The sequence below is a fragment of the Somniosus microcephalus genome, chromosome 6, assembly GCF_052327205.1.
Source record: "Somniosus microcephalus isolate GS21.2 chromosome 6, FLI_Smic_1.0, whole genome shotgun sequence".
In the NCBI taxonomy this organism is placed as follows: Eukaryota; Metazoa; Chordata; class Chondrichthyes; order Squaliformes; family Somniosidae; genus Somniosus; species Somniosus microcephalus.
In genome coordinates this window covers 84,405,120-84,421,856 of record NC_140992.1, presented here as the reverse complement: position 1 = coordinate 84,421,856, position 16,737 = coordinate 84,405,120, and the positions used below count along the sequence as shown (strand labels likewise).

The 16,737-nt window shown below is 46.0% G+C and overlaps 1 protein-coding gene across 6 annotated transcripts in view; it reads right to left on the bottom strand.

Annotated features, from left to right (window-relative positions):
* ap1s3a (adaptor related protein complex 1 subunit sigma 3a) overlaps positions 1-16,737 on the bottom strand; it is an 85,514-nt gene that overhangs the window by 21,217 nt on the left and 47,560 nt on the right. The window contains exons 5-6 of one of the 6 annotated variants that reach the window (XM_085990478.1): positions 12,525-12,564; positions 10,202-12,105 (exon numbers count right to left, since the gene is read on the bottom strand). The exons of 4 other annotated variants lie outside the window; for them this stretch is intronic. In XM_085990478.1, the coding sequence (XP_085846604.1) occupies positions 12,544-12,564 (21 nt within the window). In that variant the 3' untranslated portion in view covers positions 10,202-12,105; positions 12,525-12,543. Of the gene's footprint in view, positions 1-10,201; positions 12,106-12,524; positions 12,565-16,737 lie in introns of those variants that run through there. One more of the 6 variants, XM_085990477.1, reaches the window with a different exon arrangement.

Below are 16,737 nucleotides of genomic sequence, written 5' to 3'. Positions count from 1 at the left end.
TTTCTGGCATCTAGTTTTGAGAAAACTTTGGCACCTGCCAGTGATGGCCTAATCTCCTCTAGCGTTGGGGTGGGATAGTGGTCCCTCTTTATCGCCTGGTTTAGATCTTTGGGGTCCAAACATATTCTGAGACACCCGTTTGGCTTTTCTCGTACCACAATTGAGTTTACCCAGTCTGTGGGTTCAGTGACCTTTACGATCACTCCCTTTTCTTCCATCTCCTTTAGCTCTCTTTCAAGCTTTGTCTTCAGCTCGATGCGTACTTTTCGTGGAGAATGGATAACGGGCTTTACCTCTGGATCAATGGTGATGTGGTATTGGAAATCTCCGAAACATCCCACTGTATCATCGAAACATCCCGGATACATGTCTATCAAGTCTTTTTTACTCTTGATTTGTGGGCGGTTCTCCAGTGGGGTGTTGCTGTCTATCTTCAGTGGCATTTTCATCAGCTTGTGATGCACTGAGATCAATCTCAACTTCTCGCAGCTGTTTAATCCCAGGATCGCTGGCCCCCTCAGTGTCGGTGACATAGAACATGCAGTTGATGTTCTTTCTTTTATGTGCCCCTTTGATAAAGGTTATTCCGAGTTGTTTAATCTCACTCCCCCCGTATGCTGTCAGCGTGACATTACTTGCCTTTAAACAACCATTTTTCGGGTAGCCATCTTCTCTCAGGTTTTCGGGAAAGATCTGCTGGTACAGCCTCAATAGGAGAATGTTGCTCTGAGCCCCTGTGTCCAGTTTCAACTTTAAGTTGATGGTTGTGGGCCGACCTTTGACTTTTTTTTGATTTGGATGATGGTGTGCAATTCTCTCCTCGGAGTATTTTCCACTCTGGACATCTCGTGAAGCTGTATCTTTATGGTTTCGATGTTTAGTGCATTGTCGTGATCATCATCATCATCCTGCTCATCCATGGCATGGATATTGCGTTTCTTTCTCTGGTTCTGCTGTCCACCTTTGTTTTTGATGTATGTTCCTTCTTTCTTCGTTCTGCACCTCTTTTCCCAGTGGTTTAGTTTGCCACATGCATTGCAGCTTGTTCCATATGCTGGACATTTCCTCTTGTCTGTGTAATCGTGCGGTTTTCCACAATTTCTGCAGATGTTTCCCCCGTTGTCATGTGCATGTCTTTGTGTGTTGTACTTTTCTCTCACTGCATCCACTCTGTTGTCCGTCTCAGAAGCTGTCCGCATGTCAGCCGTTTGCGAAATCAGCGTTTTCATTTGCTGCTTCATGAGCTCTCTCAGTATCTATAGCCTCTGTTATGCCGAGCTTTTCTTTTCCTATCAGGGCTTTTTGTACCTCTACATGCGCTGACCCCCATATCAGCTGGTCCACAAGCCTTTCCTCCATTTCCTTAAATTTACACTTCCTGGCTTCATTTCTCAGCCTTGTCAGCTGTTTCACCGGGTTCCTGTCTTAGACTCTGGAATTTGTATCTGTGTATACGGTGATTGGATTTAGGTTCTAGATGGTTGCTGAATTTACCAATAATTGTCGCAGGGTTTTCCTTTTCCTCTTCAGTCAAACTCCAGCTATTATACAAATCTAGGCCTTTTTCTCCTGTCCACAACAGAATGTAACTAACCTTTTCCTCATTGGTAGTACCCTTCAGGAAGCTTTTGAATGTAAGCTCACATTTCTGTTTGAACTTGCGGAATGCTTCCGCTATATCGTCAGCTTCCCAGCTCATGAGGGGTTGCATTTGCACAGTCAGTGCAGCGGCAGCCGTCATTTTAGTTTCCCATACGATTCACTTTCAATCACCGCAGACACCGATACTCACAATCAGCTCATAAAATCACTTTTCGTCTTATTTGTAGTTCGTATAGCACAATTTGTACTCACTTTTACCGCTGCCACCATGTTGTGTCTCCTTGTGTTCTTATACTATAAATAATAGACACTTTTAGCTCACTTTAGTTACTGCTTTTACTTAGTTGCATTCCTGCTTTGTTTCTGTGCTGCCGCATGGTGCGGAGTGATACAAGATGTCCGACGCTGCACTGTGCACTGCCCGTGCACAGTGTGCCACATAGCAATATAACTACACCATACCAAAGTAGTTCCATACCAAAGTAGTTCCATTTAACGATGTGATACTATAACAATGTAACAATCACTAAGGCTACTCCTCCCCCTCTGCCATTTCCCCTATCTTTCCTGTAGATCTTATAATCTGATATATTTAGTTCCCAGTTCCTGACAGTCTTGCAGCCATGTCTCAGTAATGGCTACCATGTCATACCCTGCAATTTGAATTTGCGCCTGCAGTTCATTCAATTTATTCCTTGTACGCTTGTACAAAGAAGGCTTATTTGGGCCACACACTCCAGCCTGTCCTTCAGTGCTAATGTTTTACTCACTTGATTCTTATTTCTCTCTCCTGGTTTAATCACTTTACATCATTTAGTTTTCCCTTTACCTATAGGGCCTAAAGCACAATTTCTGACTGTTACTCTACTCTCTTCCCTTTCATTTGTTTTTGTACTACAATCTCCATCTGAGCCCTCCCCCCATTACTAGTTTAAAGTCCATGTGACCACCCTATTTATCCTTTCTGCTAGGACCCTGGCCCCAGACTGGTTCAGGTGGTGCCCGTCCCAATGATATAGTTCCTGTCCCAATACTGGTGCCAGTGCCCCATGAAATGGAACCCCTCTTTCCCACACCACTCCTTTAACCATGTGTTCACTTCCCTAATCAGCTTATCCCATACACCAATTTGCACGTGGCTCAGGTAATAATCCAGAGATTATAACCCTTGGGGTCCTGTTCTTTAATTTGGCTCCAAGTTCCTGGTACTCCCCAAACAGGACCTCTTGCCTTCTCTTCCCTATCTTGTTGGTCTCAACATGGACCACAATGACTGGATATGTCCTAGACTGTCCAGCTAGTCCTCCCCTTCATGTGTCAGAGTATCTCCAATTTGCACTCCAGCTCGACTCTGAGCCGGAGAAAATCAAGACGGAGATATCTATGGTGGCTTTATGAGATGTGATTCTGTCACCAGGTTATTGGGATGTGCCCCTCTCTCCATCTCCCACCTCTAACATCTCTCGAACTCCTGAAATTTCCAGAGCCGCCTCCTCTGCTGCGGTCAGATGTGCAATGACTGGAGGGCCACCTCCGGTTCTCCCCCTATCCCTGTTGTTGTGGGCTCTCTTCTCCTACAAGGAGGGAAAGAAGAGAAGTTTGAGTGAAAGTGATGGAATGAGTGTAAGGAATGGATGGGTTACATCTGTAGAGGGTGACTATGAGGGAGTGGGGTGCCAATGCCAAATGGCCTCCTTCTGTGGTGTTACTTGCTATGATTGAATTAGGATGAGGGGGAGTGTGAGGGGTGGTTAGTCAGATGGGGATGTGAGTATGTACATAGAGAGAGAGGGCTGGGTGGATGTGCAGGGTTAGTTGGTGTGAGTAATGATGTGCAGGAGTAGGCTTGGGAAGGCAGAGTGATGGGGATGTGTTGACAGGCACTTCAGGATGAGGGTGAGTGTGGCATTGCACTCACCTTTCCTGACCTCATGAGATCATTGAAGTGCTTCCTGCACTGTATCCAGGTCCCCCTGACCACATCCCTGATGCTAACCTCCTCAGCAATATCCAGCCAGGCTCTCTTTGTTGCTTGTGGAGGTCTTCTTTGCTCGTCATCAGGGAAGAGGACCTCTCTGCGTGCTCTGACAGCCTCCAGCAGAGTATGCAAGGAAGAATCTGAGAACCAGGATGCAGTCCTCTGCCTTTGGCTATCCATGTTTCAAAAGTTTTCTCTCTCCTGTGGGCTTTCTTTCACACCTTCCACCCTCCTCTGGAAAGCTTCATGTGAGTTCAGTGCAAGGCTGCTTTAAATATGGGCGCTGGAAATGAGTCATCAATGACGTCACCAGACCGCACCATTTAATAGGGCTGGGAAATGCGCATGACTCTTTCAATTTGGGCCATTAAGTGAAAGTTGCTCTGAACAGCACATTGCTCAGAACATCCCTTTTCGGACCCGCACCCGCACGCCACCCACACACACCCAACTCAACACAAAGGTGAAAACTCTGGCCATAGAGTTAAAATTTACCACCCTGTAATAGGGACTTGTGTGGAGTCCAATAAGATAAATGTTGGACTATTAAAGCTCCCTTTCTGGCAAGTCTATGATCTGAATATTGTTCTGAAAGCCAGGCATGTGATGCTCACAGATGTGTATAAATTTCCCCAGCTCTGGACAATTTGAGAGCAGCGGTAAATTTGTTAATTTAGCAAACCATTGTGGCCATTTAAATCCTTTTACTTTGGAAGGCACAGTTTGGGAGAATCCCTGCCTAATATTTTCCTATCCAGACCTTTGTGTGCTGATCTGCCATCTTGGATCAGGTGCATTTTATTTTTCTTTCTGAACTTTTGAAATCTCATAGTTCTCTATCAAACACCAATGAGAAAGAATGTTAGCTGAACTGGATTTAACTAAAGACATTTAGGGATCTCTACTACTATACAGTTACTCAATACAATTAAATAAGACTCTGGAGCTTAACTTGCATATGGTTTGCAATACTGCAGGCTCCAGTTTGACACTAGTATTTGCTTTTGAGCACTGCCATCCAGCCAGTTGAGTTATACTCATTGCCCTTACTTTCTAAAGCTATTTAACTCTCAAAATTATCCATTACTGTGAAAGTTCTGGCTTAACCCAAGCTGACTCGTGATTTTAGGCATCACTTTTGTACTGGTAATTTTTTATGTTAGCTTATGTACCTCTGAAAGTCTGCACTGAAACACTTTAAATTATTTGATGGAAAATGCTGGAAATACTCAGCATGTCAGATATCATCGACCTGATTTGTGAACTCTGTTTCTCTCTCCACAGATGCTGCCTGACCTGCTGAATATTTCCAGCATTTTCTGTTTTTATTTCAGATTTCCAGAATCCGCTTTTGGGTTAATTATTTGAACATGTCCAAAATATTTCACAGTATCTGAGACTTCTAGTTCCTTACTTATCCCATCTTCTCTTTCACTCCTCCAACCTTGGTCATGTCCTGTCTTATTGGCCCTGACCCTTCATCTTGGTTTCTTATTTTTTTAAAAATCATGTTCAGGCAAAGTGGAACTCTGCACACATCAGTTCAAATGCACACACAAAACTCTGCTCAGAATGCCAGTGAAAAAATTAAAGTTACTGAAAAACTGGGGGCTAAAAATTTGGAAGTTTTACACCACCCGTTACCGGCATTATTTTGCTAGCTGGTGGTGGGTCCCGCAGCGTCTGCCATTTTCCAAGGGATGGCAACGCTGCTGGTAAAAGCGATTGCCCTGCAAATGTAAATTAGGGAGAGGGTGAGGGCGTGCCGCCTTAACGTCACCTCAGCGAACTTGGACCTTAGCACTGAGTTCAGCGCTGGGTCCTAAGCTTGCCATGAAAACCCAGCGTTCAGCAGACTGACAGAGGAGCTGTCAGTACCTCTTTCAGGTAAGTTTGCATTTTAGCATTTGGACTGGATTTTTAAAGCTTTATTGAGGTTATGGCTTGCTGCAGTACATGTTAAACGTTTTTTTAAGTGTGCAAGGAGTGCTGCTGGACACTTACAAGGCCTCAGATGGTAAAGGAAAGCCTCTGAGAAGACAGAAAATGCTGGAAATACTCAGCAGATCAGGCAACATCCGTGGAGCGAGAAACAGAGTTCACGTCTCAGGCTGAGATGCTGCCTGATCTGCTGAGTATTTCCAGAATTCTATGCTTTTATTTCAGATTACAACATAGGTTCGCAGAGGGAAGAGGAAGATGCTGAAGAGGAGGAAGCAGAAGGAAGGATGCAACCTAGACAACCCCTTTTTGGCCAGGATATCGGGATGGAATCATCCACCTGCGGTACGAGTGACCATAACCCCAATTCCCCTTTCAACACACCTTACCTTCCCTCTGTTACTGACCGTCACAGTGTCCTTCTGGCCATATTTCTGAAATAAGCGCCACCAAAAAGCAAACTTTCCAATCCAACTTTATACATCTATCCATCCAATATGACATCAAGAAATCAACTCATCACCCTTATGCATTCTCCTAATGACTGTCTTGTGCGTGCTTTTGCCTACCCTACTGATGTCACGCAGTGCTACCCCAGTGGCTGCAGCATAGCTGGTGGAAAGCTGCTGACTTTCAGTGGGGGACACGGCAAATGGCCTTGCTGCTCGAACATGAGGAGCTGCTGGCTGGGAGTGTCAAATTGAGTGATGGTGTTTCTTCTTGGTCTTTTTCACTCTCCTAGCATCTTGTATCCTTTCAGCTCCATCGCTGGCCAAGGGCTCAGCCATGCCCCTGCCAAGAATGGCCAGCACCGTCTCCTCCAAGGGGGTGAGGTGAAGCTAGGAATGGGAGGTGTGCCTCGTGATTGCTACAGATTGTAGCAATCATGAGGTGAGTGAATGTGGGGGGGGGGGGAAGGGGGGGGGGGCGAGTCATGTATTGAGAAGTGTGTGAGGCTAGCAATGCAGTTAGTAGCAGATGGCTTTTGAAGATGAATTCACTGACCTTCACCACTGGCCTGAGGTCATGAAGCTTCTTTGGCCACTGGAGCCAAGTGGTGGGGACGACCCTGCTGGCAGTGATGGCCTCGGTGATGTGGTCACACACCGTTCTTTCTGGAGCGTCTCCTGGCCCCTGTGGGTAGAGGACTTCCCTTGCAGTGTTGACCCTCTACACAAAGCTGGAGTACTGCGTGTGAGACCCTGGGTGCCCCTTCCTTGGCTTGCTAAGCCATTTGTTTCAGAGCTGAAGCACTTTTCCCATTTTCTTACATGTGGAAGGGAATTCAGCTTTAAGAGCTTAAGGGGTCGATTTTCATTGACCTGTGGAGTCGGGATTGGAGGCATGCAGGGGGTTAAAGTCCCAAATTCGGGGGTCCCGACACCATCCCGCCTTCATATAAGTTTCAAAGGAGGTGGGTACCCACCCCGCACTGGGACCCGCCTACCTGAGGCGGGAAGGGATTAGTGCCAATTAACTGCCTGTTAACAGGTAGTTAACAGGCAGTTTTTAGCCTAATCCCTATTTTAAAGCTTGAAGTGTGGGATTCCCGATGGCTCCAAACCACGGCAAGTTAGAGTCGTCGGGCCGTCGGGTTGAAGGACTTGGTGGGGTCGAGATGTCGGTGTTCAGGTGAGTGATGGGTGCATGAGTGCAAAGGTAAGTGTGTTTGGTGTGTCTAAAGTGTGTAAAGAAGTTTAAATTACCTGTACTTACCTTTTCAGCCTTCCTTCCTCTAGGTTTCAGAGTCCATCATCTAACTGGCACAGAAAGCAGTATGGCTGCGATCTGTCAAAAGTGACAGCCTGCAGCTTTCTGTGCCGGTGAGATTTCTAACTGAGTCTGTGTAGAAGGACTCAGGTTAGAAGTAAGATTGTCAGTGTTTGACAGCTTCAAACAGCCGTGAAACGCTGATATTTCATCTGTCAAAACGTCTTGACAGATGAAATTTCAGTCTGTGATGTCACCTGTTGCCGGGTGGCCCTTAATTGGCCTGCTGAGCCCGCTGGGTGGGCTCAACAAGGTCAATCATGTTAAAATCGCATGGATTGGCCGCATCTCGATGGAGGCGGGACTACAACCCCGAAAGTTGTAGTCCCGCCTCCTTCCCGACTTCTGAATGAAAATCACCCCCTAAGACTCCCATTTGGGATTTCTTTTTTCAAATTTTAATATATTTTCAGGTCGTTGAGCTGTAAGGGCTGAAAACTGCATATTTTTACATTATTTTAATTATTATTTCAGATAAGAAATTGACAATGCATTGCCCTTTTAACATCCCACATATTTAAAAGGAGCCATGGCCACATTGCATTTGAAGGTTCATCTAGGAGTGTGCAGGCAGCCCATTGGACAAATCGACTGCTGGAAACAGTTCCACAGATGTCTGCACAGAGGCAGAGGGTTGCACCCAGGATCTCTGATGACTCCCTCCATATGCTTGTGGAGGGAGTCAGAGCATGCAGGTTGGTCCTCTTCCCTTCGACTGGGCGGAAAAGACCTCCCCAGAAGACAAAAAGAGCCTGGCTCCAAATTGCAGAGGCGGTTAACAGCAGGGATGTATTCAGGAGGACCTGGGTGCAGTGCCGGAAATGTTTCAATTATCGCATTAGATCAAGAAAGGTGAGTACAAAGCCACACTCAACTTCATCCTGCTGTGCCTCTCATCACATCCCCATCACTCTGCCTTCCCAACCTTACTCCTGCACATCCTTATTCACACCAACATACCTTGCACGTCCACCCATCCCTCTCTTTCTATTTACATTATCACATCCCCCATCTCACTAGCCACCTCTCACTCACCCTCATCCTAGTGCAATCATGCTCCTCCTTATCATCCTCTAGCTGATGCTTCTCCTCCTCCGAGGCTGTGCACTCAGTGCTTTGCTACTCATGCAGCGCTAATCCTCGTTGCTGCGCTATGTTGTGCAGCGCACAGCAGACGACCATGATTCTGGAGACACTGGCTGGTGTGTACTGAAGAGCTCTGTCAAGGCATCTGAAGCGCATTTTGAGCACGCCTATTTTCTGCTCTATGGCACATCTGGTGGATATGTGGCTTTCATTAACTCTCTCCTTGAGCCAAGTCTTCAGTGGATAGCCCTCGTCTCCAAGCAACCAGCCAGAAAGTCTCTTTTGAGGAACGAAGAGCTGAGTGAGGGTGGACTGGCGAAGGACGAAAGGGTCATGGCAGCTGCCAGGGAATATGGCACAAACATGCATGATGATCTTCCTATGGTTGCAGACCAGCTGCACATTGAGGGAGTGGAAGCCGTTGTGGTTGACAAAGACACCTGGGTTATGATGGGGTACCCTGATGGCCATGCGTGTAGTCGATGACGCCCTGCACCCGTGAGAAGCCAGCCAGAGTGGCAAATCCGAGCACCCGCTCAGTAACACTGGCTTCATCAGTGGCAAAGTTGATATAATTGGCGGACTTGTCAAAGAGGGCATCAGTGACCTGTGTGATGTATCTGTGAGCAGCCAACTACAAGATGTCACAAATGTCTGCTGCAGATCCCTGGAAGGCGCCTGAGGCAAAGAAGTTGAGGGTGCTGGTGACTTTGACAGCCACTGGTAAGGCATGTCCACCCGCTCCTCTGGGCTGCAGGTCTTGCTCCAACAATGTGCAAATGCCTGTGATGACTTGGCGCGATAGCCTGAGCTTCCTTTGGCACTGCTGCTCAGTCATGTTGAGGAAGCTCATCCTCTGCCTGTATACCCTGTGTTGGGGGTATCGCCTCCAGCACAGTTCAGCCCTGTGCTAATGCCCTCTGTCCTGTGCAGCATCAGGTGGTTGAGGAGAAGGTTGGTGGTGTTGTTGGTGCTGCTGGTTTGCCTGGTTCTGCTGGTGTTGGGGCTTATTGTGGTCTGATTTTGAGGACCAAGGTGAGACAGTATAAACGGCTCGCATGTTGATGGAATAGATAGCAGGTCAAGTAGAGATGACAGAAGCAATCTTTCAATGGTTCTACCAATGAGGTGAGACTGGATGGCGACTTTGCTGGAAATATCGGCAACCTCTAGAAAGCTAAATCTGTGCTGGCAATGCAGTGAGCAACAGCTTCTGCCTGAGGAAAGTGATCAATTGTGAGGTGGGAACTTTTATAGTACATTTCATGCAGTCAACTAATCAGCTGGATCAATGGACATTTGCACATTGTTGGAGCAAGACCTGCAACCTAGAGGAGCGGGTAGACATGCCTTACCAGTGGCTGTTAAAGTCACCAGCGCCCTCAACTTCTTCGCCTCAGACTCCTTCCAGGGATCTGCAGCAGACATTTGCAGCATCTCACAGTCAGCCGCCCACAGATGCATCAAATTCTGCCTCAGGTTGACAGATGTGGTTTCCGAGCTGCGTGATTCCGTGGTCATCCAGGGAAATTTGCACGGTAGGGTTAAAAAGGCGCTTAAGTGTCTGTCTAGTACCTGTTAATGATTTAAATTAGGTCGCCCGCCTCTGCCGTTTGAGTCGCTGCCACGCTGGCAAATGCACCAGAGGGAAAGGCGGGTGGGGGGGATGACTGTGGGTTCCCGACCTGCTCCAACATATTTCAAATTTCCCACCCACCCGCCTCCGATCGTGCCCGCACGGACCCCAGAAAATTCTGGCCAGTGTTTATGGAACCTAGATAAGAAAAATAAGTGCGGTTAAAATGACTCACTGCATTAGCTGTGGAAGATTAATTACAATTCTTTATTTTCACATCCATATTTAAATCTTCAGATACAAGTACATTATATACAACTATTATTGCTAAATTCTTCATAGTCCCTTTTAAAATTTAACCTCGAATATATTTTTCTGGTTTATGATTGGAGTATCTACATCTTTCTAACTTAAAGCAAAACTTTTGAGAAATTGCAACAGGACAGTCATGAACGTTTTTAGAAAAATACATATAATTGGTTGTTTCTTTCAGTGGCAAGTTGCTGAAATGGAAACATCAAAAATGGAGAATTTGGTATTCATCAAGCTAAACTTCAAAATGTAAAAAAAAATACTTTAACATTAAATAATCAATAATGAATCTTAGCTGGATGTCAACACAATGAGATGGCTTGAAGGAAACGCAATGCTGCTGAAAAACCACAGGGTGCAACTAAGCACATGACAACTTGCTCATCTACAAGAATATTATCAATAAATAAGACCGTGAAACTTTTTATCATTTGCATTGGGTTTGTACTGCAGTTTCTGCATGGACAGAAAACCTCATACTGTATTCCTAACAGATGTTGGATTGTTATGGTAAAAGTAGGCTCCACATTCAAATTCCACATGTTTAAAAGATGACCATCATAGTCCTCGATCACCTGTAGCCAGGTTCCCCTACTGAGCGGTGGACACAATCCAGTTAGCTGCCAAGAACTTTACACTGGTTCATGTTTCAAACCACAATCTCAAATGGACCTCAGGGGTTCAGAAGGGGTTAGCATCCTAAACAGACATCAGATTTGGCTACATTAACATGCAAATAACAATTTCAATTTTGCAATGAAGTAAACGATTAATTAATTTGTTTTTGGTGGCGTTGGTTGAAGCACACCAAGAGAACTTCCCTCCTCTTCTTCGAATAGTGTTATGAATCTTTTACATCCATCTGAACGAACAAATGGAGCCCTGATTTAAAGACAGTACCTCTGACAATGCAGTTCTCCCTCTGTACTACACGGAAGTATCAGCCTAGATTATATGCTCAATGCTGCAGTGGGGCTTGAACATATGGGCCTCTACTCAGAGGCAAGAGTGCTACAACAGAGCCATGCTGACAAAGAAAAGTAATAATACATCAGAGATTCAAATTTGGTAATCTGTGGTAGGTCCAGGTCACCACAGAATATGCACCTGCTTCACGTACTGGCACACAGATATTGTTGGTTCATCAGCTCTTAAATAACCTGCATCTTTTTTTTTTACTTATCAATTGTTTCCAGTGTTCATTTACAATTAGGTGGCTTTAAGTTCAGCTTCAGCCTATTTAAAACATTTTAAAGTGACATTCTCTCTTGAAAGATTATCTAAAAAGATAAAAGCTTAATGGAGGTGATATTTTTCAGAATAAATTGCCATTAGATTAGCTGACAACTCCAGTCCCAAACCTGAATTTGGTAAATCAAGAATTCCAGGATTGATGCTTTATTAATTATAATGATTAGAAGCATTTTCTGCAGATTTGATTTTTTTATATAAACAGAATGTTTTGAATTACAATAGAAGAACTACAATATAAGCTAGTTAAGGAGATTTGTAAAGAATGTATATTTTAAAAAAGTAGTGAAGCATCATACCTCCTGCTTAATAGCAAAGGAAAGCTAAGAATGAACAGTACATCGAGAGCTATACATACCAAAATATTATAAACGAGATATGCCTGGACGTTGCACAGTGCTAATTTGCTAACTGCATTTCGATTGACATACTTTTATTTTCTTCTTTAATCTGATGCTGCAGCAAAATGTATACTTCTAAATTTTAAGCCACTGTAAGTCTATGTGCACACTTTAGAAATTAGGCCCATCTTCCAGGTCTTCAAAAGCCCAAGTTAAAATGTGGGCTTAGCCATATATTCTTCCATGGTCTGTAACAAACATGTTGCAGCATTAGTTAATCAACTCAACTTTAAGGTTGTTTCATTAAAATATTAATAAAACTGTGAAGCATCCCCTATGACACTGGTTTATTTATTTGAGAATGATTCGATCAAGATTTTACAAGAAACTGAAGTCTGTAATCTGATCAATTACCCTAATTCTTCACAGTAAGTGATTTCATAGCAAAGCAAATTGCATAAATGAAATGAGCGGATTTGACTAAATCAAGGGATCAAAACAGAGTTGAGAAACATTTAAATGGTGAGAGTAAGTAATACAAGTGGAAGAAATGACTTCAGTACTGGGGTTTAGGAATGATTTCAGTACTGGGGTTTAGGACGTTCAGAGCTATAGGTACATAGGCCTGGAATTTCCAACATCTTTGTGTCTAAAGACATGTACTTACTGTGATGGTCAGTCAGCCACTAGATTCTCTGTGGATCTACCTAACAAATAAATGAGGTTTGGATAATTTAAATAAATACTTTGAAAATACAAAGGGGGAGAAATTCGCTATCGCCCCGTTTGGGGCGCAATTATCGGCCGGGCACAAAGTTTAGCGTCTGGCACTAATTATAGCCTCCGACTGCAAACTTGGCTTCTATCGCCCCTGGAGGTGATTGGAGCACTAAATCAGGCGCTACACACCTCTCTTAAAGCGCTAACGCCGAGGAGCGAGGCGCTACCTCAGAGCGCTGGCGAAGCTCATGTGATGGCAGTCAGCAATGGAACATAGACACACTGGGGAGGGTCGATCTTGCTCTCCATTCACACCCTGCTCATTGCAGCCTTGAACCTCGGCCTGGAGAGACCTGTACATCAAATCTGCTGGAAAAAACAATGGAGGCGCACAGGGAAAGAGCTCAGAGTGAAGTCCCCATAGTCTCTTCTAAATCGATGCAAGGAAGGTCAAATCAAAATGAACCTGCAAAGTGCTGCTCAGTACCTAAAACTCCTTCACAGTGTTGAATCTCTCCAGAAGTCTCTCTCTCTCTCTCTCTCTCTCTCTCTCACAATGCGTGGTGCAAAAATGTCACCGACAAAAAAAGGCAGGAAGCGGTCACCTTTAAATAGCGCTCCCCAGTCCCTTCCCGATTACAAAACGCTCCCCTCAACCTGTCGTTGCTAGTGGCAGGCGGTAAGGCAGGGGGCGCCATTCAATATCCGGTCCGGGGCACTACCGGGGCGTTGCGCACTCAACTGACGTCATGATCTGCAGGCGCAGGACATCATGGCGGTAGTGCTTAATGCTGCCGCAAAATGTCTGGTCAATTTTGCGAGCGGTGCAAACATCGCCGCGCCCGGACGCTAGTTAGGGCACTAACGGGAGGCGCAAAGCAACTGAATTTTTCCCCCAAATGGTATTACAATCCAAGTGGAATATGTTTAAAATAATCAATGTACAGTTTTATTGCAACAGTGAAGACATTTATTTGGCTGAAAAGTGGAATGCTGGCAATTGCTAAATGAAAATAAGATTTCAAAATTGAATCTACAACAAAAAAAACACTATAATCATTAAAAAAAAATGTAACAACTGTGTAATATGTTTAGCCCAAGGTAAGAATATGCAAAGCAAACTTTTCAGGTTTCTGGCAGTTAGAATATCAAGCTCCTCCAATGGCTCAGCAACGTTAACTAGTAGTTAGCTCAGCAATAGAACCAGGAAGGTCCCAGTTTCAATCCCTGATCCGTGCGGAGTTGGCTGATCTCAACTAGAGCAAGACCAGGGATCCTAAAAGTGACACAATGGCTGTAGATTGGGAAAGCTAAGATCAGTTGAATCCTTATCACTATGTAGTGACTTGTCACCTTTCTTGAAGATGGTCACGATTACGGTGTCTCTGAGATCTCCTGACATGCTCTCCTCCTTCCAAATAAGTGAAATGAGTTCATGTATTCACACCAATAGTGCTTCTCCACCATGTCTTAGCGCCTCGGTGGGGATTCCATCTGCTCCTGAGGCCCTGTTGTTCTTCAGTTGTCGGATGGCCTTTTCAACCTCATGCCGGGCTAGGGCTGTGCTGAGGTAGCATGCTGCGGGATGGAGTTGAGGACACTCGCGTCGAAGACAGAGTCTCGGTTAAGGAGATCTTCAAAATGCTCCTTCTAGCAGGCATTGACTGCCTCTCTGTCCTTGATGAGTACCTCTCCGTTCTTGGCCTGCAGTGGGGTAGGACCTTGGGTGCTTGGGCTGTAGGTGGTCTTAACTGCGGTAAAGAATCCACTCATGTCGTGGTTGTCGGCTAGCTGCTGGATCTCCTGCACTTTCTCCACCCACCAGCTGTTCTTTAGGTCGTGAGTTTTTTGTTGGACCTCGGCCTTCAAGCGTCTGTAGAGCTGCTTTCTTGCTCTCGAGTTCTGTTGCTGCTTCCAGATCAGGAATGCCTTGCGCTTGCGGCTTATTAGCTTCTGGACCTCCTGGTCGTTCTCGTCGAACCAATCTTGGTGTTTCCTGGTCGAGTGACCGAGCGTCTCTTTACAGGTGCTGATTATGGAGGCCTTGAGTGTAAACCAGGCACCGTGGGCACTCTGTGTCTCTGAATCACTGGGAGTCGTCAGGTTGGTTGTGAGGCGCAGGCTGAATCGGGCTTTCTTAGCAGGGTCTTTGAGTGCTCCAGCATTGATTTTGCTGCAGCATTGCTTCTGTTGCCGCCGCTGTTTTGGAGCTATGGAGATGACAGAATGGATTAGGCGGTCATCTGTCCAGCAGTTGTCAGCTCCGGTCATGGCGCGGGTGATGCGGACGTCCTTGCTTGGACAATGACATAGTCAGATTGCGGTAATTACAGAGGAGTCTCCTTGCTGTCTGCCACAGGGAAAGTCATCGCAAGAATCCTCCTCAATTGCCTTCTCCCAGTGGCTGAAGAGCTCCTCCCATAGTCGCAATGCAGATTCCGCCCACTAAGGGGCACAATGGTCATGATCTTCACCGTGGGTCAACTATAAGAGAAATGCAGGGAACAGCACCAACCACTGTACATGGCCTTCTTTGACCTCATAAAGGCCTTCGACACCATCAACCATGAGGGATTATGGAGTGTCCCCCTCAAATTCAGCTGCCCTCAAAAGTTTGTCACTATCCTCCGCCTGCTTCACGATGACATGCAAGCCATGATCCCGACCAACAGATCCACCACAGACCCAATTCACGTACGGACCGGGGTCAAGCAAGACTATGTCATTGCACCAACTCTCTTCTCGATCTTCCTGGCTGCAACGCTTCATCTCACCCTCAGTAAGCTCCCCGCTGGAGTGGAGCTAATCTACAGAACAAACAGGAAACTGTTCAACCTCCATCGCCTCAAGTCCAGATCCAAGGTCGTCCCATCCTCTGTCATCGAATTACAGTATGCAGACGACGCTTGCATCTGTGCACACTCTGAGGCCGAACTCCAACCCATCATCAACACCTTCACCGAAGTGCACGAGAGCATGGGCCTTGCACTAAACATCCGCAAGACAACCCACCTGCCCCCGCCACACAGTATTGCTCCCCGATTATCAAAATCCATGACGAGGCTTTGGACAACTTGGACCACTTTCCATACCTCAGTAGTCTACAGTCAACAAGGGCAGACTTCGATGATAAAATCCAACACCGCCTTCAGTGTGCCAGTGCAGCCTTCGGAAGAAAGTGTTTGAAGACCAGGACCTCAAATCCAGCACCAAGCTCATGGTCTACAGAGCAGTAGTGATACCCGCCCTCCTGTATGCTTCAGAGACATGGACCATGTACAGCAGGCACCTCAAAGCACTGGAGAGGTACCACCAATGCTGCCTCCGCAAGATCCTGCAAATCCATTGGCAGGATAGGTGCACCAATGTCAGTGTTCTTGCTCAGGCCAACATCCCCAGCATCGAAGCTTTGACCACGCTCGATCAGCTCCGATGGACAGGCCACATTGTCTGCATGCCCGACACGAGACTCCCAAAACAAGCGCTCTACTCGGAGCTCCGACATGGCAAGAGAGCCCCAGGTGGGCAGAGGAAACGCTTCAAGGACACCCTCAAAGCCTCCTTGAAAAAGTGCAACATCCCCACCAACACCTGGGAATCCCTGGCCCAAGACCACACAAAGTGGAGGAGAAACATCCGGGAAGGCACCGAACACCTCGAGTCTCTGCGCCGGGAGCAAGCGGAAGCCAAGTGCAAACAGCGGAAGGAGCGCACATCAACCCAAGCACCCCACCCACCCGCCCCTTCAACCACCATCTGCCCCACCTGTGACAGAAACTGTAGGTCCGCATTGGACTCATCAGTCACCTGAGAACTCATTTTTAGTGTAGAAGCAAGTCATCCTCAGTTCTGCGGGACTGCCTAAGAAGAGAAGATGTAGTGACTCCTGCTGGATATGTGGACATCGCGTTAGGACATAACTCCTTTGGTTAAATAGCTTGGCATGCTCACCACCAATTCTCACACATAAATAATGACTACTTTTGACAAGGTAGAGAGGCCAACTGACATCCATTGATCCATACCCCAGCAAGGAGTCAACAAATTTAGGGAGGGGAGAAATTTGGTGAGAAAATAAATACACTTCAAAACTATGCTGCAAAAGAAAATACAATCTTTATTCCACACCACCATCTCCCCCCCTCCCCCCCTTTCCCTTG